The sequence below is a fragment of the Bactrocera latifrons genome, unplaced genomic scaffold, assembly GCF_001853355.1.
Source record: "Bactrocera latifrons isolate USDA-ARS-PBARC rearing strain unplaced genomic scaffold, ASM185335v1 scaffold_5, whole genome shotgun sequence".
NCBI lineage: Eukaryota > Metazoa > Arthropoda > Insecta > Diptera > Tephritidae > Bactrocera > Bactrocera latifrons.
The window spans coordinates 3,559,447-3,586,339 of NW_017537156.1; the positions used below are offsets into that span (position 1 = coordinate 3,559,447).

The following is a 26,893-nucleotide window of genomic DNA, read 5'->3' on the forward strand; positions in this document are numbered from 1 at the left end:
GGAATTACTGCTGAAAATTGTGTAACGAAACAATAAAAAAATAACTATCATATAAATTCGCGAACTTCGTTACTAAATTTAATTATTTATCGAGTGAGAATTTAAATACGTATATTAAATCTTGGCTTTTAAAATATCACAACAAAAAAATATTTTTGTAAAGTCTACTAAAAAATAACATTTTTGTGAAGTTTACTTAAAAAAAAATTATTATTATTAAAATTAATTACATACATATGTAAAACGGGCTGCTCTGCAAATCTAAATAATTGAAAATCAGGAACCAAATATCTAAAACTAAAACTATGCCCAGAACCAGTTCAAGGTAAGAAATGTAAACGAGTACTTATATTTTGTTTATGTTAATATTATATTACCCCTGCATGTACGCAGATAAACTAATTTCGTCATGTTTTATCACAATACGTATGCGCCTATAATTATGCCTTCAATTTTATTTAAATTTTAAAAAGTCTTATATTTTACTAAGTAATTAATTGGTAACATTTGGTTATTTTAATAATAAAAAATCGAGGCAAAGTAAAGTAAGGAACCGTACTACATACAGTCATCTTTGTAGAAGCATTAATAACACTTATGGTTATAATAATGAGGATTATATTAATCACCTATAGCGCTAAATACTTAAATTTAAAATAAATTCAATTACAAATTAATTATCATTGAGTTGTATGTACGAACGTCTTATCACTGCTGAAGCTTATCCCTTGGCATTGGAATTAAATTTTACACATTTTGCTTTTTGATCACAATTGGCAGTTTAAAACAGCAGCCACACCTTCCTCATCAAAATACGCTCCTAACTCAAAACATACAATTTGACTACAACGATGAGAAAATTTTATAGCTTGTTTTTTCAACTCCAAAAAGTTATAGTATCTACTTAAAAATCACACTCAAATATTTCGCTTTACCTGTGCAACTAAAACCAAGAGAGGCTACGTGCGTGACATCAACTCCTAACAAATCCGCTCGGACAATCCACATTATGCCTAGCATCAGAGAACCTGTCAAATACACGCAGCTAACTACAGTTTTGTATATGTGTGTGTATAATTTTTGTGCATTTACGTACTTTGTCGTCGGCACATTTGTTTATATTCTTAGTGTTGTCTTTGTGTATCGCAATGTTTACCCATTTGCTAGCGTTGTTGTCGTCTAGTTTGAGACTTGTCGATTCAATGTCTTAATGTACGGCAACATATACAAATTTTTGATGCAAATACATGTAGTATGTATTTTTGAAGATGTATCTGCCTCATGTCCAAATTTTTCTGCATACACAACTACTATTTTTTTGATATTTTTTTAATTCCTTTTCGTGCTGAGCACCGACCCACTGAGTGGCCGACTTCAGCGCACGAGTATCTGCTGAATGTGCACTCACCGCCGGCCAGATATCTCCGCAGTTGTTGTATTGGTTTGTCTCCAATTCACAGTTGCGAGTCGCATTGCTTCGAGACGTTCGTTCAGTGTTGAGCGGTGATCTTACGGAGTCAGATCGTTTGAACGGTTACTCGGACGTAAAGTGCGGCATATTTTTAAGAAAGTGAAAAAAACACAGTGTTTCGGTTGTGTGTGTGTATTAAAACATTCATATTGTGCATATGGAGTAGTGTGTGTAAAGTGCCTACATAAATACATACAGACAAACTTCATGAATACTTGTAGGTGCATATACAAATTGTGTGTGCAAGAGGAGTTGGGCTTTTATCAACAACTGGACTCGGTCAATGGTGAGTATGGTTTTCATTGTAAAAATATGAAAATTTTGAAAAAATGAATGAAAATGTTGTGGGCAAATGTAGTGATCGGCGTATTAAATATAATATGAGTATATGTATAAGGATAAATTATGTGCTCTCTATATAGCCCAAGAGCGTTCTGAAGTTGCAGATAATACCACTATGTATGACACCATTTTAATATAATACATACACATGTTTCCGTTTACTCGTACATTCCTTGAGTTGCATGCATATCACTTGCTTTCTTTTCTGGTCTTTGGTTTTTCATTTTTCACTTAAGGGTATCACATGTTTTTCTTGCGCCGTTCGCTGCCACAGACTTATCACACAAAGCACTGCTGCAAAGTCAAAGAAAAAACTTGAGACAATGCAGTCATATGCAACTGATAGAAACTAACTGCTGAGTTGTGCACATACATATACGTACATTTACATATATATATATTTATATAAACATGTTTTTTTTTCAACTTGCTTCAAAAAAATTTTTGCAATTGTACTATATTTCACACTATTTGGGAAAATAGTCTGCTCTATTGAAATAGTAAACGTTCTGTGTAAAATGCTATGTAACGTACTGTTTACCGCTTAGGTGTCCACTTACATATGTATGTACATACGAGTACTCTTTCTGTCTTGGAAATTGGAGTTGCAGCCAAAAGTGCAATGATAAGCAGAGCATTAATGTTTTTTCTTGTATTTTTAACTCCTTCATTGAAAATTAGAAATAAACCTAATATACAAAGATTTTTAATGTCTACTGTACACCATGTGGGACATGCATATTCTTATTCTATGATAAACGAAACGACTTTACTTCAGTCAACAAATATTTAATCTTGAATAAGTAAAGAATTGTTTTTGTATTAAATACGTTATGACCTCAGCAATATTATTCACTTGAATAATGTTAGACAGTTCTATACGCACGTCCATAGAGTAGCTTTTTTTTATATTAAGTATGAAAATATATTAAAAAATGCCTTTTAAGCTTTCCAATTCATAATTCATAGACGGTCTCTAGATCACAAAAATAACTCCCCCTTAAGGCTGAAAGAATATATTATTAGAATAATATAGCAAAAAAGTCAAACAATTAACACTCTTGAGGCTCATAACAGAGATTTGAAGCGATTTCGAAAAAAAAAAACCTAAAAAAGGCGTTAATTACGGAGTACGAAATTTGATTCCGATCGTTCAGTTGGTATGACATGTTCGTCCCCTTTTTAGCTTGATATCTCAGAACCTGAAGGACAAGTTCGCGTATATACAGGTTGATGGGCATACGGACGTATAAATAGGCAGAGGCACATGGCTAAGTCAACTCAACTTGTCACGCTGAACATTTATATACATTTTCGGCAATTTCTTCTGGATGTTACCAATTTCGCGGCTAACTTAATATGGTATACTCCTTTCAGGGTATAAAAAAATGATAATTATCAAATTTCTGTAACGCTTTCCGTTTTACACAACCTGTTTTTCGAAAGCATTTTTAAGGATAAAATCTCTCTCATATAGGCTTGAAAACTACCATACTACAGATTTCTTGGCTTCCCGATTGGAACAAATAATACGCTTCTCTTAAAAACTACATACTTTTTTTTTTACATATATTTAAGTCGAATGGCTTAGCATCCTCACTAAAAGTCATTAACTATCTTAGTTGCAGAATTCTTTCCATGATCTTTTTGGTTTAAATACTTATAAAGTTACTTTGACTTTTGAAAAATTCCTCCGAGAAAGCTATAGATGGGTAAACCTCTAAATTTTTAATGTTTGTAATTTAGCTTTTAATTGATTTGTTAAGCTCAGCCACTTATTTGTGGATCTACTTGTACTACGGTTCCGGGAATACATCAATCTCATTTTTTGAATGAAGAATTTACCTGAAACTGAGTTTTTCAATAGTTGATTTGCTCTTAAAATTGAAATTCTCCAACATTTCTGTATTTCCGAGTTATAATTGAAACGAAAATCTTCGAAAAATCGGAACCAGACGTTAAAAGCGTCTAAAACTGATACCCATTTGCGCTGTACTATACATACATACATAGATACTTCTAGATATGTATAATATTTAAGTCTATGCTCTTGTTTGTAAGTGTTTGCATTCGAGCAATTTATTCATTAACGCACTCAAGCATCGACGTCCAGTGCGGTCCTGTATTCTTGTGCGCGGATACATTTTAATTATAACTGCAAAGAGTGAGGCAAACGTCGAAGCAGGACACAAATAAAGCTTAAAAAGCTTAAAAAGATGCCGAAAAATCAACACGAAAGGCGGATACGTTAATTACGGTAAAATATAAACAAACGCGACAAAGAGTTATCTCCACTGGACTCATATCATATGAACTTGGACTCGAATCTAATTCATATTATATCTAATGTTGTTGAAATATCTATGAATGTACAAATTGCAAGTTGCACTTGCACTGCAATTACTGCCAAGCGCTGAGAGTGCAAAATTTTGTAAAAAAAAAAACCTCAGCATTACGCTAGTATTTTTAGTTTCGCACACTTTTTTTCTTACAATTCTGCTGGTCGCGATTATGATCTCATAGCTTGGGCCAATGTGCTGTGAGGCAATTGTTTTTTTATTGCTTGAGTTTTTGGTCTACCGGAACATTACATACTCAATTTTCCGCAACTGTTGTTGTGCGTAATTTCTGTGCTTACTCAGCTCCGAAATGTGCTAGGAAAATCAATTTTATTGTACATACATATGTATGTATATATATGTATACAAATATTATATTTAAATATGTTTGGTTGTTGTTATAATTTATGTGTTCCTACATGTGTTAAGATTTTGGTAAAAATTATAAATTATATTTGTTCAGCAAGACATGGCATATCGGGATGCCGAATTGCTATTATTGAAATCCCGAAATACCGAAACTCATACCACATTTATTTTAGGTCTCTTTTAGTTTATTAACTTAATTTGGCTCTTTGTATATGCATATATAGGTATATGAAAATTGAGCAGAACGCCAGTAAATATAATATGTATGTGTAGTACGCCTAATTCTAGAAGTACATATACAAATGTATGGTATCTTCATAATTTGTACGAATTCGAGCCTATTTTTAGGGAATTATTGTGTATTAAAAAAATATTTTTCGTAAATTTTTTATACAACTTGAGAATCTGCAAAAAATGTTTCATTCAGTGCAGAATCCCGAAAATGATTTTTTAATCCCGAAATGTCCGGTTTATCTAAACTTGCCGGAATTGAGTGCATTAAACAACATTTTGATTTTTAAGTGCAAATTATTTTTTTAAAGACCGAAATTTCGGGATTGTGTACCTTAATCAACAATTTGATTTTTAAGTACAATTTAACTTTTTAAATGCTGAAATTTTGCGATTATCTAAAATTTTGGGATCAGTCAATATTTTCATTTGAAATACAAATTAGTAATTCAATCCTGGATTATCTAAAGTTTAAACTTCATTTTTTGAATCCCGAAATTTCGGTGCAATTTTGTGTATAATAATCAATATTTAGATTTTGAATGCAAATTAATACTTAAATCCTGCATAAAGTTTTCGCGTGTATGTACATTAATCAGCATTTTGATTTTTAAATTCATATGAACTGAGTATTGCTCCAACTGTTCATATAACAGTCAATTTTACTGCTTGCGATTTTCTTGTCAATCATCATAATGTTTCTGCTGGCACAGTGAAGTATTGCTCGCTGCACGCTCAATTAAAACTCTATTTACATATGTACATACATGTGGGTGTACATATGTATGAGTGTTGTATAAACATATGTACATAATATACGTATGTATGTATATAACTTATGTAGAATTTCGGCCAAATGTCTATTTAATAAAACACACAGGCAGTGCGACTTTTTGGTTGGCGTCCCTCCAGTCTGCTTTCAGAGCTGATGCTGGGCAAATAAACTTCAATTAAGTCACTAGTCGCATCTTGGCGCGTTTTTGCCGGTTTTATTTGTTTATATTACTCTAGACTTTTGTTTGTTCAGTTTGTTCATTTAGTCGTGGACGCCTTTTAACCACATCTGTCCGTAGCAATAATTTTTATTTTTGTTTATTCCGTTTCAGTTAGTGTAATGGTATTTGACTACTAAATACCAATACACTAACACATTGTTTGATGAACAGATGTTTGTTTTTTTTTCGAAATATGTTTTCAAAAATACCTCGGCATGTTAGTGTGGTCCATTACGGGAATCCTGTTCAAAGCAAATTTTTTCTCAGCACGATCCAGGTTTTTTTTAACACTTTAAAATTCGCTCTCAAAAGGTCTCTATATTTCCGCCAATATAAAATTAATTTTAAAAAAATTGATATATTGTATATCGAAAGCTCCTAACGTGGGGTATACGTAAAATAAATATTCATTTGTATATATGTAACAGTACAGGAAGTAGTCATTGGATTACAAATCAAGTGAATAAGCAAATTACACAACTTATCTTTGCTTCAAGTTAGTCAAATTTTGAAAATCAAGTTCTGATATTCAAAAGCTCCGATCAGTAATCATTTTCGAAAACTGATGAACGCTCACCTACATTTTTTATAATATGAACCATAGAATGCAGACTTTTTGACACTAAAAATCAAAACATAACTCATTAATTGAACAATTTTCATTTCATCGGGCCCCGTCAGAATCAAATTTATCAATTATTGCAATTTTCCACTTAATTATGGATTTTTATGAAATAATACGCGAAGTCATTGGGTTGCAAATCAATATTTTGACTATTTTGGTAACGAAAACACGTACCGATGGTAGAATTACTCTAATATATGTATCGCTCCCGGAAAAGATTTTGTTCTATTCAAAAGTCATGACTTATCCATTCCACAACCTAGTCTATTATATTCCTTATAGAGCATATTGACAGCAAATAGTCATAACAGTGGTTTCTGATTGTCCAGGCTTCTCAAACGTTAAGCAATTTTCTAAGTGGTTTTGAACATAAGCGACGTTTTATTCAAACTTTTTCCAAATGTGCTTATTTCTATTAGAAGAAAGATGCTAATGTTGTATGAATTTGAATTAATTATTCTTAAATTTCTCAAAATGGTCATAACTATGGAAAATCATGGTTATATGATTATTACACTGAGATACGAGCCCATGAAACACGCCTGTAAAAGTTTATAACATATTTTCCAATCCTCGAAACAGTTTTTAAGTTAATTTCCGTTATCTCGTAGGGATTCACATTTGATATCTTCAAATGACTCAAAACGATTTCCACGGAGCGGTTGTTTAAGTTTGTTGAATAGCCAGAAGTCACACGCAATCATTAGGCGAGACCGGTGGTTCCGTCACGATATTGATTGAAAATTTACCGAAAACTCACCAAGAATCAACACAGTACGTGACGGTGCATTATCGTGGTGCAAAAACCATCATCGATTCTCAAACACAAATTCCTTTATTTTGATCAGTCATCAGACATCAGTACAGTCTGAGAACAAAATGTTCAGATCGGATCGCTATAGTATATAGCTGCCATATAAACTGGACGAACAAAATCAAGATAAAGGTATTTTTATACACTTTTATCCTGTAAGAAATGAGGCTGTGAAGATTATTGATGCAACCGAAGTAAAAGTACTTTCTTATTTTTTTAATAAAAACATAAACAATTTTTGAATTTTGATTTTTTCTCCTATTTTCATGGCGAAAGAAATTTTTTCTCAATCTACGTTTGGTAAATAAAAATGCTTTGAGGATGAAAATAGCTTTGGAATAAGCGTATTATATCCGGTAATGACTACTAATAATATTCAACTTTTTATTTCTCCAAAAAATATTTGTCTAATTTTAATTAGCCTCTATAATTGTGGTTAATCACATTAGCATTCTATTCGACTGCTGAAAGCGCAATTACAACATAAAAGGACATCCATGACACATCTATAATAACTTTTTCTAATATATTGTCTTGTATATTGTCTTCTCTGCGTACGTGAACAGATTTAATCAAATTTAATCAAATTTTCAATTCTACTGCCAACACATCCAAAAATCTACACCCACAATATAAGACGCACGACGCACACATTCAGATGTGAATATGTTTTGTGTTTGGCTACAAATAAATCCATGTATGTGCTTCATATGCGTGAGTCTACAACCACACTCACTCGCAGCCACCCATCTGTTGAGCCCAAAAGCATCAAGCAGACATTGCAAACACATTTTATTTCTTTTTTTATTTTTTTTCTCTAACAATTTTTGTTGGGTGCAAATATTTAACCGAGTAATGAGAGATAAATTTTCAAGTTCTGCATTAAGTTGCTACTTTAAACACATGTAAACACAAACACATATAAAATGACTTCGGACAAAAAAAAAAAGCAAAAATAGCAAGGCGCTCATATTTGTATGTACATACATATGTGGCAGTTAGTAAAAAAGCTATATAAAAAAGAATTTAATAACAATAATAGCCATAACAACAATAACAACAATAATTTGCACAATTATTTCATGGATCTATTTTCAGTGGGATTAACTGGATGAGCTCATGTCCGCAAAAATTTGCTTTAAGTGTTAGAATGCATTAAAAGCTACAACAAATGCAAAAAAACTTTAAAGCAACAATAACAAAAATTTTAAAGCGCGCTCAAGTGCATTGGCATGTCTGCGCTTTTTTTAATTTTTTTAATTCTTGCGCTTCCATTACAGTTTTGCTAATTCTAATTTACAAATAGCATTGCAACTAATTTAAGCTAAATAAAAATGTAAGTGCAATCACATGCACACACATACATATGCATATGTATTTATATATTTTGCTTGCAACATTGAAAAGCGGAGGCATGCCTGTTTGCCGACTTTCAACACAGTACAGCATGTGCTCTATAAAAACATAAAAATATTTATAAAAATATCACATGAACTACTTTTAACGAAAACTTCTGAATAACAAACCTTAAAAAATAAATAACAACAATAATAAATTCGTTTATGTAATACAATGAAATCAGTGAATGAACTCTTTATCAGTTGATGCTTTGCAGTATATACACACACTATAATGTTTGTATGTATATATGTGTGCATGCATGTCTGTATGTATAAGTATGCTCGCTTATAACTTAGAAGTAGGCTTGAGAATCTTGTGGGCGCATGAGTCGCCAGAGTATACGCCAAAGCGCCAAATGCCGTGGCCATAAAACATATTTTATGTGTGCTCACATAAACACATACAAACACATTAATTTTATACACCAAAACTAAGTACTTTTATTCACAGATCCCGCTTTGATTTCATTTCTGACATTTTCAACGTTTTGGCGCCGTTCAAGTCTGCTTGAATGAGTATTTAGCTTTGCATAAGTCATATTTTTAGTTCAAGTCTTATCAGTTAATCACCAAGCGAATGTATGTGGAGTACATAGGAATCATAGAAAACGAAGTATAAGTATAATAATATGCAATAGCTTCGATTGAATGACGATTTTCGGTGAAAGTTATTTTTGAAATGGCAAAATATGAAGAAATTAGAATCAAATTTATTTGAGTTAAAAAATTAAGTCATTTTTATACTCAAATCTGACGTAATTTTGTCAATTTAAGCTTTGAACGCTTTCGTTACATGAAAGCAAGCCATCTAATCACTAACTTTCGACATTTCAAGCTCTGAGAGCTTTCGTTACATGAAATGAAGTCAGTTTTAGACGCGAAATTAACGAACTTTCAACAATTTAAGCTTTAACAAACTTTGGTTCGCATACTCAAATTTAATGAACTTTCCACAATTCAAACTTTGAAAGCTTTCGTTACATGAAAGTAAGCCATTTTTAAACTCAAAACTTACGAACTTTCGACAATTCATGCTTTAAAGCTTTCATTACATAAAAGTAAGCCATTTTTTAACTCCAATTTGACCTACTTTCGACAATTCAAGTTTTGAGAGTTTTAGTTACATGAAAGTAAGACGTTTTCAAACTCAAATCTCAGGAGCATTTAACAAATCACGCATCAAAAGCTTTCGTTACATGAAAGTAAACTACTGTCGTAGTCGTCAATTCATGCTTTGAGAGCTTTCGTTACACGACAATTCATGCTTTGAAATCAAGAAAATACTTAAGTAACTGTCCGAGTTTAAAGCTTGCTGACCAGATCGATTTCGAAAAGTTTTTTAAGCAATAGCTAATTCTATATGTAAAAATAGTGTAAGCTTTGCTTCTCTTAAGAAAAGGGCCATTAAAGTGTTAATCTACTGAAGTGAAACATAACCTTTTATTTGTAAAAATGAATTTTAAAGCTCTTGACTGAAAGCTTCACAAAATGTTAAAGAAAACACTTGTGTTAAAATACTTTAGAAGCTAAATTTATAAAATGTTTTACTCTTAAAAAAATTTCATTACTGGATAACTATCATCCAGTATCATCCTTATCTTATTTAAAGATATCCTGTCTGTATTTATTCAGTTTTATAAAAAAAATTCTAATATTTTTTAAGCTGCATTCCTTTCGTTCTCCAAACTTTAAGCTCCAAGCTTTTGCCATAAAATGCTGTGTGCTCCTGTCGCTTGGAAAACGCGGCCAAATGTCGTTATACACACATACACAAATACATATGTTTTATTTGTTAGCTGATAAAAATTAAAGAAGGCATTATGAATAAAAAATGAGCATCATAAGCGGAGCATAATTCAATTATTCTTTTTATCGCCAAGAAAGAGTGAAATTCTTATGTATACATTTGTTCATAAATTACTACATATAATTTTTTGTATACGAGTATTTATATATGTATGTATGTATGAAGGTTTCCTACGAACTTGGATGTGTATGGGTTGGGGTGTCTCGTATACGCGCTGGTGTACAAAAATTCCATTTTATAACTTTAGTCTGACCGCGTTGCTTGTCGGGCTCGGTTCGCCCAAAGTTTTTCGAAAACTAATTAACAGCTTAGGCTTTTGTGCAAGAAACAAAAATAAGATAGTGGATCATAAAAACAAACTGAAGAGATAAGTGACAAAGTGTAAGTGTAGCAGTTAGAAAGCATATTTGAAAAAAAAAAAATTTATGAAATGGGGTTACAAGAGTTGGAAAGTCAAAAAAGTTTGAAGAATGTGATGATTAAACAATAATTTCTAACATTCAATTTTTTTTTTTGTGATGGATAGAGAAAACAGTTTATCCAAAGTGTTAAGAAATATTTTTGGAAAATTGGTGGAAGTTACTAATGAAAATTATTATGGATGCACGTTTTGAGACTGTGATAACGCAAACTATTATACTGAGACAGAAAAGCATTAAAATATGTTTAGTGTGAAGAAATCGCCTTCGGAAAGTGACAGTAAAAATTAAATCAGAAAAAGTTTCTGTAGAGCTTTACAAATTCAGTTTCATACATATTATAATAAAGATTAGTGAAAATATATGAAAAAAAAATATATAAAAATATGTTTATTGACTAAATTGAAATTCTTTAAACTGAAATATTTTATGTATTATACAATAAAAAATATTAGAACGAAAAATCAATATAAACTAAAATAAGAAAGGAACTTAAAAATAAGGCTGAATAAACAATTAAAATTATTTAAATATTTATTTAATTTTAAAACAGAACTATGCAGTTCAAAAATTTATAACAAATTTTATATACAAAAATGAAATGGAAAAAAACAAGACTAAATAAAAATATTTTTAGATAAAAATACAATTAAAATTAAAACTAAATTAAAAATTATTTAATTTAATTTAAACAATATATTAATATAAAAATCAAATTTTAACTAAAAAAAAATTAAAAGGAAATAAAAAAGAAAACTGATTAAAATTAATTTTAGATAAAATTACGATTAAAATTAAAACTAAAATTAAAATCAAAAGAAAAATAAAATATTAATTTTTAAATTAATACTTTCATTTTAAATAATTTAATTTAAATAACAGTCACGTAAAATAAATTTAAAAATCTTATTAAATTTGATAAAATAAAAGAAAATAACGATACTGCATTTTTAGGCTGATTTTTGTAAAGTAATAAAATCGAAAAAATTACAAAAAAAATTTAATGTATAAAAACTGTACAACAAAAAAGTACAGTCACGTAAATAAACTTAAAAAATTATTTGAAAAGCCAAATTAAATTTGATAAAATAAAAGAAAATAACGAAACTGAATTTCGAAAAAAAAATAATAAAATCGAAAAAGTTATAACAAATTTAAATTAAAAAACCTAAAAATTATAGTTTAATAATAAAAAAGATTCAGATTAATCTATATGTACATATATAATTAGTAAAATGAAATACAAATTAATTATGCATAAAACAAAATAATGAAATTATTTTAGTTAGTGCATATAAGTGGGTTTTCTGTTTAATAAGTTCTCAAAAATCATATAAAATAATATTATATAAAAAAAATATTTAATTCTATTATATTAAAAAAAAAAATGAATAATAAAACAGAAACTATATTATATAAATAAATATATGTGTAAATTTAATATTTATATTAAAATCATATAAAATAAAAACGAAAACATTTTATGCTACTATATTAAATAAAAATAAATAATAAAATAGAAATATAAAGTATAATTTTAAAAAAAGTTCTAAAAAAAATAAAATTTCCTTTTTTAATTTTTTAATATGATTTTCATATTCTTCGTTTTTCCTTAATACACTAATTTATTACATGTTTTAACACAAAATTTGGCAAAACATTACCAAAAAAGTAAAAGAAACGCTCAACCACCACTGCCCACAATATTTTTCATTCATCAAAACTGTTTATTTACTCCGCAAATGCAGCTAATGTACAATTAATTCTTACAGATTTTGCACTGGAACTCTAAGCACAGCCGCAAATCCACTCCACTTCACGCCATTACAAGTAACTCCAGTTCTTATGTATGCCTCACACGATATACCGAAACTAATATTTTGCTTTTCAAACGCGCAGGTGGAGTTACAACAATGCATTTGTCTACACGCAATGCAGGAAGCACTATTTCATAATCAACCAGCAAGAAGAGGTCACCGCGATATTTTACGCACGAGGAGAGGAAGTTAAAAACACATACAGTCGAAGCTATTCTAAGATTACCGAACGGCTCGTAATCGCACGGAATAAGTTCGAGTAAAGAGCACACAAGTGTCGCAGCTTTTAAAGTTGAGGCGGTATAGGAAGACGCAGAAGAGGGTGTAGAGGAAGAAGGCAGCAACAATAACACAGCACATTTAAAACTGGAGCTCGCGTACTGATTTTAAATCGCCTGGTTACAACCGGAAATTGCAGAAACTACTGACACACGCATACATTTACACACTTAGTTTGCACACACACACATGCGCGCAGTCAAAACGGCACACAAATCTTAAAAGCAAAGAAATCTAAAAGCAATTATTAAGCGAAACTTTATATTAAGGCGCACCACGCTTCGTATCGTGTCGTGTCATCGCTATAGACTGCTCCGTTACCACAAACGAACACCATACTAACACATAACATACGAGTAACGGGCCGCTTAATCGCCGCCAGAATTTCTCATCAATAATGTCGAAGTCACAACGCAGCAGCACATATAGCTGCCGCCTCAATTGCAACAACAAAAACAGCACCAGCATCAGTACGCTTATCGCCGTTTGCCTGTTCGTATTGCTGACCATTTGTGCGGTATCAACAGCACAGGCACAGCGACTGACCGGGCGTCGCGATCGTCCACTGAATCCGCCGAGAGAATACAAAAAGACACATCCATGTGAACGTTCCTCTTGCTACCCGGCAACGGGTAATCTATTGATTGGACGTGAAAATCGTCTGACCGCCTCGTCGACCTGTGGCATACATACGCCGGAACGTTTCTGTATACTCTCGCATTTGCAGGATAAGAAGTGTTTCTTGTGCGATACACGCGAGGATACGCGCAACGATCCCTATAAGAATCATCGTATCGGACAAATTATCTACAAAACGAAACCGGGCACAAATCTACCGACCTGGTGGCAATCGGAGAACGGCAAGGAGAATGTGACCATACAATTGGATTTGGAAGCCGAGTTTCACTTTACTCACTTGATTATCACGTTCACCACTTTTCGTCCGGCGGCTATGTTGATCGAGCGCTCGTTTGATTTTGGTCAAACTTGGCATGTATACCGTTACTTCGCTTACGATTGCGCGGAGTCATTCCCCGGTGTGCCAATTGTGTTGCGTAACATCACCGATGTTATGTGTACATCGCGCTATTCCCACGTGGAACCCTCACGCAACGGTGAAGTGATCTTCCGTGTGCTGCCGCCAAACATCAATGTGTCCGACCCGTATGCGACGCACGTGCAAAATATGTTGAAGATGACCAATTTACGTATCAATTTCACTAAACTGCATAAACTGGGCGATAATCTGCTCGATAATCGGCTGGAAATGGAGGAGAAATATTACTATGGTATCAGCAACATGGTGGTACGTGGCTCTTGCTCTTGCTACGGTCACGCTTCGCAATGTCTGCCATTGGAAGGCACGGAGTCGAATGAATACGATATGGTACATGGCCGTTGCCAGTGCACACACAATACCAAAGGTTTGAATTGTGAGACTTGCGAAGACTTCTTCAATGATCTACCATGGAAACCGGCTTTCGGCAAACAGACCAATGCCTGCAAGAAATGTGAATGTAATGACCATGCGGTTAGCTGCCATTTTGATGAAAAGGTCTTCGAACAATCGGGACGCATATCGGGTGGTGTGTGTGATAATTGCATGCACAATACACAGGGTCAGCATTGCGAGGAGTGTATGCCGTTCTTCTACCGTGATCCCGAGCAGGATATCCGCAGTCCGGAAGTGTGCAGACCATGTGATTGCGATTTGAATGGCGCTTTGGATGAGGGCATTTGCGATTCTGTGAATGATCCCGAAAATGGCATTGAGGCGGGCGCTTGCCATTGCAAGACCAATGTGAAGGGCCGTCGTTGCAATATCTGTAAAGATGGCTTCTGGAACTTGTTGCCCGAAAATCCCGATGGTTGTGAGCAATGCACATGCAATACGCTCGGCACAATTGATAATTCGGGCTGTAACATGTACACCGGTGAGTGTACGTGCAAACGTTTGGTTACCGGCAAGGATTGCAATCAATGTGCACCACAAACATACGGGCTCTCGGAGTCGGAGGATGGTTGTACGCCGTGCGCTTGCGATGTTGGTGGCTCATATGACAATTTCTGCGACGTTATAACGGGTCAATGTCGCTGCCGCCCACATATGTCTGGACGCAATTGCTCACAGCCGAAACAGAATTACTTTATACCACCATTGCATGTCGTACACGATGTGGAATTTGCCGATGTGTGCGTATCGCTTAATAATAATGGTAATTGTACTGTTGTACCATATCAACCACTGCCCGATCGTTTGCCCGACTACACCGGTATCGGTTTCACACGTGTACCGGAAAACTCGGAATTTATAATAACTGTTGACGATATACCGAGCTCCATGCCCTACGATGTGGTGATACGTTATCAGACCACTTCACGTGATGACTGGGAGAAAGCCTATATAACACTCGTACGTAATGATGAAGTAGATCCGAATGGTGTTTGCGCACTCAGCGTACAACCCGGTTCGAGTGTGTACGAAACGCGTATACCATTTACTTTACCCGAACGGGATCGTCAAGTTGTGGCTCTACGCAATGTTTGTCTGGAAGCGAACAAAGTGTATAAGTTCAAAATACATTTCGAAAGACGTCGACAAAATGAAGACAATCCCTCTGCAACAATTATGATTGACTCACTGACGCTGGTGCCACGCATTGAAGTGACATCAGTATTCACTGGTTCAATTGCTGCCGATCTGCGTCGTCGCGAATATATACAAATGGGTTGCAATCAGTCGCTGTATGACATGCGTTACACCAACATTGTGGATCCACGTTGCCGAGACTTGGAGAATTACGCCAGCACGGAGATACATGATGGCGCGAGTATGTGTAACTGTAATCCGACAGGTGCGCTGAGTAAGGAATGCGATCCACATGGCGGTTTTTGTCAGTGCAAACCAAATGTCATGGGCCGTCAGTGCGATCAATGTGCTCCCGGCACCTATGGCTTTGGACCGGAAGGCTGTAAAGCTTGTGACTGTAACAGCATTGGCTCGAAAGACAACAACTGTGACCTAATCACTGGTCAGTGTGCCTGCCATCCCAATACCTACGGACGTGAGTGCGACCAGTGTCAACCGGGTTATTGGAACTTCCCCAACTGTCAGGTGTGCGAATGTAATGGCCATGCTCAGCAATGTGACGCCCACACCGGTCAGTGTATCAACTGTTTGGACTTCACAAGCGGTTATGGCTGTGACGCTTGTTTGGAAGGGTATTACGGCAATCCCTTGTTGGGCAGTGAGATAGGTTGTCGCGCTTGCCGTTGCCCAGACACAGTTGCCAGCGGCAATACGCATGCTGACGGTTGCTCGCTTGATACACGCAATAATAACATGATTTGTCACTGCAAAGAGGGTTATGACGGTGGACGTTGTGAGGTTTGCGCTGACAATTATTTCGGCGATGCCGAGACACCAGGCGGCTCCTGCCAAAAATGTGACTGTAGCAACAATATCGATCTTTATGATACCGGCAATTGTGATCGACGCACAGGACAGTGTCTGAAGTGTCTTTACGACACGACTGGCGACCATTGTGAACTCTGTCGCAATGGTTATTTCGGCGATGCGCTACAACAGAATTGCGTGCAATGCGAATGTGACTTTTTGGGTACGAATAAAACGATTATGCATTGCGATCGCTTTACCGGCCAATGTCCGTGCTTGCCAAATGTGCAGGGCATACGTTGCGATGAGTGTGCGGTGAATCATTGGAAGATTGCTTCCGGTGAAGGTTGCGAGGCTTGTGAATGTGATCCCATCGGTTCATTATCTGAACAATGTAACCGTTACACTGGTCAATGTGAGTGTCGAGATGGCTTTGGTGGACGTGCATGCAATCAATGCCAATCGAACTACTGGGGCAATCCGAACGAAAAATGTCAACCGTGCGAATGTGATCCCTATGGCTCGGCTGACTTCCAATGCGATCGTGAGACTGGACAGTGTGTCTGTCACGAAGGCATGGGCGGCTATAAGTGTAATGAATGTGCGCGTGGTTATCAAGGACGCTTCCCGCATTGCGCACCTTGCGGTGAATGCTTCAACAATTGGGATTTAATTTTACATGGTTTAGAAGACGCCACCGCAGAGGCCATACAACGTGCGAAGGAGATCAAATTAGTTGGCGCTACCGGTGCATATACCGCAGAGTTCAGCACTTTGGATAAGAAGTTGCAGAATATACGGGATCTGTTACAAAATACCACTGTTAGTTTGCACGACATTGATGCTTTGGATAAGGAAGGTGCGGAACTCAAGGAGAAACTGCAAGCTTCACACAGTAAACTAATAGAGACCGAAGAGAACTTAGAGGATATACACTCATCTTTGAGTCTATCCACTGTCGAGCTGGAAGCGTTACGTAATCAATCTGAGCTCGTAAAGAAATTGTCAAAGGAACTCAAAGAGAATGGCATACAACTGCAGGAATCTAACATCGAAGGGGCGCTGAATCTAACACGAAATGCGTTCGAGCGTGTATTAGACTTGTCCACAGTGAAGAATGAAGCCGAAGACTTTGCGACCAATACAGATCGCAACTGTAAGCGCGTTGAAACGCTATCGAATAAGATAAAGGATGAACAAGCTACTATAACAGCCAACGATGGCATTATTGCTGACTATCGCGACGAGCTATCAACGCTAACCAGCATGATACCCGGTTTGAATAATGAAGTATGCGATAAGAGCGGCGATCCATGCGATTCGCTTTGTGGCGGCGCCGGTTGCGGTTCCTGTGGCGGTCTATCCTGCGAACATGGCGCACTAACACGTACCGAAAAGGCACTTAAAGTGGCTAAAGACACCGAACAAATAATTAAAGATAAAAAAGATGTGGCCGATCAAACTATACGTTCACTCTTCCAAGCTAAAGTCAACGCGTCCGAAGGTTATCAGAAAGCAAAGAGCGCCTTCGAAGACGCCGAACGCTATCTCAATCGCACTAATGAGAACATTAAGAAGGGTGAAGCTACGATAGAGCAACTGAATAATTTTATAAACAATAACACTGCACTGCCCAGCGAAAGTCGGGATGTTGCACTACAAACACTCGCGCTAGACCTGAAATTGGATCCGGAAGAGATACAAGTGTTGGGTGGCAAAATCAATGACGCTGTATCCTCACTCAAAAATGTCGAATCTATCATTTACAATACGCGTGGTGATCTTTCGCGTGTAAACGAACTGCAAGCGAAAGCCAACACGACCAAAGAAACTGCCAACGAAATATTAGATACTGCCAATTCGGTAGTGAAGAATCTCGACGACGCTGACGCCTCACAACTGAAGGCCATCGACGCCATATCACAAGCCAATGTAAATATTGAACTTGCAGCCAAGGATTTGGATCAGATCGATCTGGAGACCAGCGAAGCTGAAGCGCCAGCCAATGCAACAGCACAACAGGTTGAAGAACTGGCCAAACAGGTTAGCCGTATACAAAAGAATATACTTAAGAATGAATTGGACGCTAAGGAAATCAAGAACGAAGCGATTGCAGTCAAAGAGGCTGCCCTGAAGGGACGCGAATACTCCAATCAATTGCAGTCCGCCACGAATTTGGTCAATCAAACGCTTACGGATCGTGCGCTCAGTTCGGAGAGCGCACGTGAACGCGCCAAGAAACTGTTGCAACGCGCCTCCAAACTGACCGTTGACACCAACGACAAACTGAGTCAACTGCAAGTGATGCAATACGTCTACACGGAGAAGAATAATACTTTGCAAAAATTACAGGACGCTTTGAAGCCGCTCAACGATGAGCTCACTTTGTCCCTGCAGCAAATCCAAGAGCATGCCGATCGCTACAGGCTGTGCACCGGCTAAAGCGGCGAGCCTCGCGCATCTACCATAGTTAGTTGGAATAGAAACGCAGTGTTGCATCATTGCATTTATACTTAATAACAATAGCCTTTGATAACTGCAATAATTAGAAAGACCAAAACTCAAATATATCGATTTTAAAGCCAGTGTTAGTTGTGCTAGCTGTGCGTCGTGGCGGCTGCGTCGCGTTTATCACTTCTTCTATTCTCCAATTGCCTTGTAAGCCATATTGATGAACAAAATATTAATTTTAGTAAAGCACACAATTAATTAACAAACAAAAACGTGTCTGTTGTAAGCAAATGTTATATTTTATATACATACATATATGAAATATATTTTACTCTATGTTAGTTTATTTAAAGAAGCCATCTCTAAGAAATAGAAAACCAATGAAAACAAAAACCATTTTTAAGCAAAAAGTACTTGAATGACAAAATGCGAAAGTCACATTCATTTACTTTATACACATATGCACACACATATATTTACATACATACAATACATAAACATAAAACCGATAAGAAGAAGAACGAATAAGTACGTCTCGAACATATGAATAAATTATGTGCCTTAAATAAATTGTAAAAGATTTGAGAATGATTTCTCCACTAAAGATTTTGTTGTAATAACTAAGTGTAATTTTTGTATTAATATATTGAGCCAATAAAAATGTTTAAAAATTTGTTTTTTTTTTTATTGATGAGCAGCAAAACTAGCAGGGTATTTTATAGGGTGAGTTAGAAACAAAACGAATATTTGTTTTTGTCGCTTGTGATGCTCTGAAAAATAGGTTATTAAGCATCTCTACGAAAATCTCTCCAATTATGAGCTCTTAACTGTACCGAAAGGCCCTCCGATTTACAGTTTTCTATTTTTTTATTATTATATAGAAGAATTCATATCTCGCTTCCAACTACTAGAAAACATATTTCATATATATTATATAGTATATGTACTTCAAAGAGTCATCTTCGACGTTGCCTTCTGAGTGTTATAAACTTCTTGGTAAAATTAACATACATTAAAGTACCCTGAAAAGTTTAATCACGATAAATATCACAGCGCCACCTGGTATAAGTTTTATCACATATTCAACGTGGTCTCACGCATACGGCTACCATTAAGAATGACAAAAGTCCTAAATCTCTAATTGGCACACCACCAATTAAAAGTGCGGTTCAATAGCATAGCCTTTAACTCAAACTCTAGGCATAAGAAAGTTATCAGCACTTTGGGGTACCTCGTTTGCTCACTCCGGTCAACAATCGCAACAGTGAGACTACTTGAATCTGAATAAGTTTCTATGGAAGCGTGTACACCGCAGAGGTCAGGAAACAATCGAAAAAGTGAGCATCACCCGGCAAAACCTGGTCAGAAGAAAGCGAAGACTGTCATATACTGTGGTGATTTGGCAAAGAAAATAATTACCATCACCAACTCACACCTACGCCGTCGCCACTGCGATTTGGGCGAATTAGCTGTTTTTGTCACATTCAGGACATTCCCAGATTTGTCCCCATCTCATTTCCTTTTACTTATCTACGTCAACATAAAGGTTTCACGACTTTCAGCGATCTAAAAATGGATCCTAAAAACAAGTTTCAACTTTAAAAAACTAATGATTGTCCTACTTAGTGCACGGTCGCGGAATTTGTTCAGGCGATACCTGTAGAAACAATCTATAAATAGAAGTATTATCTTTATTAAACTTGATTTCTTTTGAAAGAGATCTCACTTTATGAGTGTAACATATTTTTTTATAAGATCTGATTTTCCTAGCTTTCCGAATAAAGCTACCAATTTAATTTTTCTTGTTAATTCCTCATTTACATATGTATAACGAGTGACCCGCCTAGAGGTTCTGTTGTGACTAGCTGTTATGTTTACAATTCGTTCAACTTTATTACGAATATTCACGTTCTGTAACGAATGTGTTTCCCGCACTTCGACTTATGATCACCTTAATCGGCCTACTGAGCGCACTATTCTTAATGCCATCACCCATTTCTAGACCCCGCATTCATTATTAAATGATATTCGACGGAATATACCATATCCAGTACGAAATGAAGGAAATTTAGCAGCCGTAGCTAGGAGTGTGCAAGAAGTCGATTCGGCGTCGTTACGTTTACGTCGAGATCTTAAATTAGAACCGTACAAAAATACAGTTTGTATTTGAACTGTAGCTGCTCGACTTTCCCAAGCGACATCACTTCGCTCTATAGACTCTTGAAAAGTTCCAAGAATATCTGACGTTTTCGAGCCAGCTTTTGTTCAACGATGAGGTCCATTTTAGATTCGATGCGTATTTAAATAAGCAAAATTCCCGATTTTAAGACGAAGAGCGAACTAAGGAGATTTAAGAGCAGCCATTTTTTCCAGAAAAAAAAAAACGTTTAATGTAATTTGTGGGATGATGGAATCACCGATCCACATTTCTTCGAAAATGATGCCTTTGGAAAGGTTTCCCATCAATGGCGACCGTAAATAAAATTCAGGTCTAGCAGCAAAACATCATTCGTGTCATTCACCAGTTACCAGTCGAAATGCTTGAACGAGTCATCGAAAGATGGACTCTTCAAAAAATAAATAAAACGTTCTTTCGAATGGTAATTAACTTTCCCCATTAAAATTGAAGTTTTTGTGTGTTACATTTACAAAAAAAAATATAGTGTTTTTATATATGTATATACGGCAGAAAATAATACAGCCTAGAACTATGCAATGATGCAATGAATTCTGTCTTCATTTTACAGTAAAGCAAATCGCAACAACTTAGTATCAAAGTCAAATATATTACAACAAAACAACATGAAGTCCACTGAAAGAAATGCAGCTGCAAGAAATAGCCCTGAGACAGTGTTTGTTAATTCACAAATTATTCAAGAAGCGCTACAAACGTTCATAAATCGTCATCGTAGCAGTTTACAAAAACTAACGGAACTAAATAGTAAGCTGGGTCAACAAAACTCTCTCTTAAATGTACAAATTAACAATCAACATGGCACCGTATTGGCGCTAAATGAAAAGTGAGTGTACTTATTAAAAAATTTAGTTGAAGTATATGTTAAAAAAACTAAAATTATTTTTTAAATTTTGTAGAATTGCTGCTGGAGAAAAAGAGCTTAACAAATACAAAGAAGAGCAAACTCGTTTGATGGAAAGTAAAAGTTTGTTGCGCGCTGAATTGTTGACTTTTAAAAAACGCTGTGGTGAATTGATGATTTCCAATGAAAAGGAGCTGAAGGAGTGTGGTGAAAAGGAGGCGGTGTTAAGAAATGAGGTGGCAATATGTAATAAAGAAATGTATGGATATAAAAGAATAACTCTGTTTTTTTACTTCCAGCTTGATGTGATTCATCAAGAATTGCAAGCCAAGCACGCTGATCTAGACAACAACAACGCAGAGCTGGTAAAAATCCGAATTGAAATCAATGAAAGCAAACTAAAACAGGAGCAACTACAGGTTTGATACTAAATTAACTTATTGTTGGTTTATTAAATTCGTATTTGGTATATTTTCTCGTATTACAGAAATCAATCAGTGTTTTGCAGGATGAACTGTTGCAGAAAGAAAAAACCATTAACACCTTGCATAAAGAACACGCTGACTATAAAACTGAAACAGAGGTGAGTTTCACAGAATCAATAATTATTTGTAATGGTCTATATAAATATGAATATACACCATTATGTATTTAAGGTTAAAAATAATTACTGATTCTGTGAAACTCACCTCTGTTTCAGAAAACCATCAATAAAATGCGAGAAATCCAGCACATCTTCTACCCGAATGCCACAAATCCCTTGCCGCATATACAAAGAAATGACGAGAGTCGGTTTACGGTTTGTAAAAAGAGTTATTAAATAAGAGATTTATTTACTTTGTACCACATATATTTTTAACTAATCACCCCAGCAACCTGTCAGCATTACTGTACAGCCAAGACCTCAGAGCCGCGCTGTCTTAAAGCGCAGTTGTACATCGTCTTCTTCGGATACTGATGTGGATAATGAGGAGCGCTCATTGTTGCGCGGTTGGAGACCAACAAGAAAAGTTGTAAATATATTTTTTCTATTTTACTACTTTAGTATATATAGTGTAGTCGAAAAAGTATTTTCGTATTTCTAATCAAACTTCACTCGGCAAAGAACTGGGACAAGTAATTTTTACTGGCTGGAATCCTTAGCGATGTCATCGCTGCTCATGTGATGGTCCTGGTCAATCTTTTCCATAATTTCATCGACTCATATAGTCGATGCGAGGTACGTTCATATCGAAATTTCCAGAACGGAAGCGAGCGAACCATTGTTGTAATACACAAACTGATACAGCATCGTCCCCGTAAACTTCACAAATTTCATTGGTGGCTTGTGTGGCATTATTCTTAACTTTTTTTATATAAAAATTGCAAAATATATCGAATTTCTTCATTATTTTGACTCATTGCTGAACAGCTATAACTTATTTTCAACTGCCCCCAATTTTTTTTTTTTTTTTTACTAAATGAAGCTTAAAATCGCACCTTTCCAACACTATATGGTATGATACAATGTGATTGGTAGCACTGGAGGTATACGACTGCAACGGCATCTATTGACAAAATACGAAAAGACTTTTTCGACTACCCAATATATAAATATGTACGAAACTGTTTACGGAGATGGTTGATGAAGTTGACTTTTTTTTTTTTGTAAACATTATATAAATGTAACAGAAATTTGTACAAAATTGTGCTAAAGATCGGTTCAAAGCACTTTTCGGTAGTCATTAGGACTTTTTAGTTATACATACATATATTGGGCTTACACCAATATTCCTACGGAAAGATGGGGAAATGTTGTAGCTTCAGATGGGCAATACCTTCAAAAATGCTTTTTTTTTTAGTTTTTTTTGTTAAACAAACCTTCAAATATTCAAAAAAAACCAAACGATTATATTTATAGACCCAACATAATATAAATTTCATTCTGTATTAAATATTTTAAAATAATAATATTATTTTTTTAATCTTATAAATATATTATTTAATTTATTTTTAATAACTATCGTAATTTTTTTTACAGATAAGCCTGCCGACGCGATCTGAAAGTAATAGAGGTTCAACGGTATGTAGTCAGAACATAGCATTTCCAAAAACACTACTTGATAAAATCACATATGTACATATACACATATTTTTAATTCGAAACTGTTTTTCAGCCTTTAAAAAAACTATTCCGATTTATGTTTTTAACCTTTTTCGCAGGATATTCCACCAACATCAGAAAGCGGTGTTGAAGTAATCACACATAAACGTTCCCGGCGTTAGCAAAACAAAATGATTTCTGAAGATATTTTATTTATTATTCCGCTACATTATCTCTAAAACAAGTAATGAAAAGTAGAATGCCTTTATTTTATGATTATTTTTCTTTTCCTTCTTCTTTCCTAAGCAATTCACATATCTTCGGTTTGTAAGCAGTTGATAAGAAAATATTTGTTTTTGTTATTGCTTTCAAGAGATTCACTTCAATACTTAGTACAGTTTAATAAGCACTTAAGTACTGAAGAATAAGTGTACAATTAAAAGATTGAAATATTAATTAAATGTAATTAAATTTTAAGATCCGAAGTGGTAGCGGTAAATGAAGTGTCTTTTCAAATAAGTAGCAACTTAATGATTACATTTTTTGTTTTATATCGATCAAAATACTTTTCGTTACATTTTGACATACCTAACATACATATGTACCTAAATTTTGGTATTTTATGACTCTATCGATTTCTTTAAATTCCAAAAAAAATTTGTTCATCTGTTTTCAAAAAAGTGCCAAGAATTAATAATAAATAAAAAATTCCAAACAAAAAGCTCAATATATTTCGTAATTCACCACACAAGCTTACACAAGCCATCATCATGCATATTTGTGTAAATATCGCTAGTATTATTATATAATTTCCACTCAATCGATGATGCCCAGTACGCGCGCCTTACTCAAAAAGTCCGTCCGCTGTACATAACAACCAGTCATGGTGCGTTGACCCGTGTACGCATGACGACCGTGAAACACACGCCAGTTATCGAAAATCAACACAGTGCCAGGATGTAATTTGAAAGTCCATTGATTCTCGATGCGTTGTACAATCTCCAAATATTCACGGAAACTATCGTAGAAATCCTGCATTTCCGCTTGTGGTATGCTATCGAATTGTGCGCGATCGTAGACATTCAAGCGAAGCTGCACTATTTCACCACTCACCGGATCCACGCGTATTATCGGTGCAGAATGTTTATGATATTGTCCATCCTCAATATACTCCGCTGGCACGGCTACACTCGTGAGTATCTCAAAAGCACGCGGATTTCGATGTCTCAATTCACGCGCTGCATGCAAACCGTCCGCAAAGAAATTCTCACCACCAGTGCCATTAACATGTTGTATGCAATGCAAAGATTGCAGACCCGCAGCATCGCAAAAATACGTGTTGTCCGTGTGTAGACCGAGATATTGCTTGGTATAGGCAGTATCAGCGTGATCCTGTACATCGGAGAAGGTATACATTTCGCCGAAAAATGTTTTCATCGGTGGAAAGATGCGTCGCACCGCCATTTCGGTCATTGTGGTGTTCGACGGTACGCCATCAATGAACGCGATGCCGTAACGTATTAGACTTTGCACAATTTTGTGCACTGCCGCTTCGGAGCTCACCAGTTCGGCAAGTGTGGTGCGCAAGTGCGCTTCGTGCGCAACAATAAACGGCTGATTCCAGGGTACGCGCACAGTGGAGTCCTCGGCGTGCGCCACGATATGTTCGACTTGCGCGTCGTGTAGGAAATCGATGCCATAAACGGATGTATGGCCATCACTCCCTGAGGTAAATGTAATTCATATAAAAACATACATATAATGCCACCTAACCTCTAATTACATTTGACTTACAGTGCACTTCATATTGCAGTCCATCCTTGATGTATTCAGTTCTTGTCGGTTTCACGGTTTTCGGTATGTCCAGCAGATTGTATTTGCGTTGTTTTGTCTCCGTGTTGTAGCAATCGCCGCAACGACAGTGATCACGTAGCCAAAATGTATTGATTTTCAGCGTTTTGCCACTGCGACTGTGTTTAATTTGTATCATTTTTTCAGTTCCAAATTTGAACTTTTACTTTGCGTTATTAAACTGAGACTAAACACTAGACTTTGGCTTCACAACAGTTGGCTATTCAAAAAGAAATATTATATACACATACAAAAATATACATGTGACGCAGAGAATCTGTTGATAAGCCGCTGATAATTTCCAACGTTCAATACACACTTGTAAGTACAGATTTCTATTTTCTAAATATTTATAATTATTTATTTATTTTGGAGCATATACAGAAATATACTATACACATATAAAAGTGTGTGTTTGAAAGTGCGAGTCCGATATACGGGTGAACGAGAGTAAATGAATTCTTCCTCTCCTTCATATGTTATCTCACCTTTCTAATATAAGAGTAAGATTATTCATGTTAATTATGAGTTCTTCCGTATAAGTACTTTGTTGCTCATCTAGTCTTGCATCTAATCAAAACTTTAAAGCAATGGATGAGGTGTCAAGCCATTCCTTAAATATTTTTATAATTGTTGTGCGAAAGTAAGTCTAATTTAGAGGAAAATTGGTTAAAGCATTGACATGCAGGTATGGCTCAGGATTCCATTTTCAAGAAGTAGTTTCTTTTTACTCCGTCCCAGTCAATTTGATTAGACAGAGTCTGCTCTAATTGGTTTAACCAACTGCCTTGGTAGCGATATATTGGACAACACCTCGGCCTGGCTTATTTCTAGCTATTATTTTCCCTATTTAAAGCAGACTACTCGGTAAAAAAAAGCTCATTTCACAGAAGTCTGGGATACAACAGCAAAATTTTAAGAAGAGGGAAACAGGGTTAAGTTCTATGACCATACAGTTACTCATAGACTTGTCTTTAAGGTCAATTGAAAAGTCCCTGGCCTACCATAGTAAAACACATTTTTTTGTTAAAATTCCTTTTTTTCAACATAGTTCCCTTCAAAGGCGATGCGCTGATTATAGTCAATCTGCAGGTTTTCGACACTATTTTTGTAGTACGATTTGTTCTTTGCTTCAAAAGTCAAAAGGTCTAGGTTTCGGCAATCA

At 35.4% G+C, this 26,893-nt stretch overlaps 3 protein-coding genes across 6 annotated transcripts; 2 read left to right on the forward strand and 1 right to left on the reverse strand.

Annotated features, from left to right (window-relative positions):
- The first annotated feature begins 244 nt into the window (after positions 1 to 244).
- LOC108973719 (golgin IMH1-like) lies at positions 245 to 24,521 on the forward strand. 3 transcript variants are annotated; one of them, XM_018941159.1, is made up of 9 exons: positions 245 to 325; positions 21,504 to 21,776; positions 21,850 to 22,030; positions 22,094 to 22,213; positions 22,282 to 22,377; positions 22,495 to 22,593; positions 22,667 to 22,807; positions 23,815 to 23,856; positions 23,997 to 24,521. In XM_018941159.1, exons 1-9 carry the CDS (start codon positions 306 to 308, stop codon positions 24,057 to 24,059), a joined length of 1,035 nt encoding a protein of 344 aa, XP_018796704.1. In that variant the 5' UTR covers positions 245 to 305; the 3' UTR covers positions 24,060 to 24,521. The 3 variants fall into 3 exon arrangements, with proteins under 3 accessions (XP_018796704.1, XP_018796705.1, XP_018796703.1); XM_018941160.1 differs by having other exon boundaries at positions 22,667 to 22,804; XM_018941158.1 differs by having other exon boundaries at positions 23,815 to 24,521.
- On the forward strand, positions 1,515 to 19,430 carry LOC108973717 (laminin subunit beta-1). 2 transcript variants are annotated; one of them, XM_018941150.1, is made up of 3 exons: positions 1,515 to 1,757; positions 12,585 to 12,642; positions 12,712 to 19,360. In XM_018941150.1, the coding sequence occupies exon 3, from the start codon at positions 13,306 to 13,308 to the stop codon at positions 18,745 to 18,747; it is 5,442 nt and encodes a 1,813-aa protein (XP_018796695.1). In that variant the 5' UTR covers positions 1,515 to 1,757; positions 12,585 to 12,642; positions 12,712 to 13,305; the 3' UTR covers positions 18,748 to 19,360. The 2 variants fall into 2 exon arrangements, with proteins under 2 accessions (XP_018796695.1, XP_018796696.1); XM_018941151.1 differs by lacking the exon at positions 1,515 to 1,757 and adding an exon at positions 10,658 to 10,774 and having other exon boundaries at positions 12,712 to 19,430.
- A 64-nt stretch (positions 24,522 to 24,585) lies between the features above and the next one.
- On the reverse strand, positions 24,586 to 26,030 carry LOC108973720 (trimethyllysine dioxygenase, mitochondrial). Its single transcript, XM_018941161.1, has 2 exons — positions 25,672 to 26,030; positions 24,586 to 25,601 (listed from the first exon to the last, which is right to left on the reverse strand). The coding sequence occupies exons 1-2, from the start codon at positions 25,865 to 25,867 to the stop codon at positions 24,694 to 24,696; spliced, it is 1,104 nt and encodes a 367-aa protein (XP_018796706.1). The 5' UTR covers positions 25,868 to 26,030; the 3' UTR covers positions 24,586 to 24,693.
- Between the last annotated feature and the right edge of the window lie 863 nt (positions 26,031 to 26,893).

What these genes read in the sequence shown, in the direction of transcription:
- LOC108973719 (XM_018941158.1), top strand. Translation starts at nt 306, where the DNA reads ATGCCCAGAACCAGTTCAAG. An exon ending in ATGCCCAGAACCAGTTCAAG is followed by an intron (nt 326 to 21,503) that starts GTAAGAAATGTA and finishes TTCATTTTACAG; the next exon opens with TAAAGCAAATCGCAACAACT. An exon ending in ACTATAAAACTGAAACAGAG is followed by an intron (nt 22,378 to 22,494) that starts GTGAGTTTCACA and finishes CCTCTGTTTCAG; the next exon opens with AAAACCATCAATAAAATGCG.
- LOC108973717 (XM_018941150.1), top strand. Translation starts at nt 13,306, where the DNA reads ATGTCGAAGTCACAACGCAGCAGCACATATAGCTGCCGCCTCAATTGC.
- LOC108973720 (XM_018941161.1), bottom strand. Translation starts at nt 25,867, where the DNA reads ATGATACAAATTAAACACAGTCGCAGTGGCAAAACGCTGAAAATCAAT. An exon ending in ACTGCAATATGAAGTGCACT is followed by an intron (nt 25,602 to 25,671) that starts GTAAGTCAAATG and finishes CATTTACCTCAG; the next exon opens with GGAGTGATGGCCATACATCC.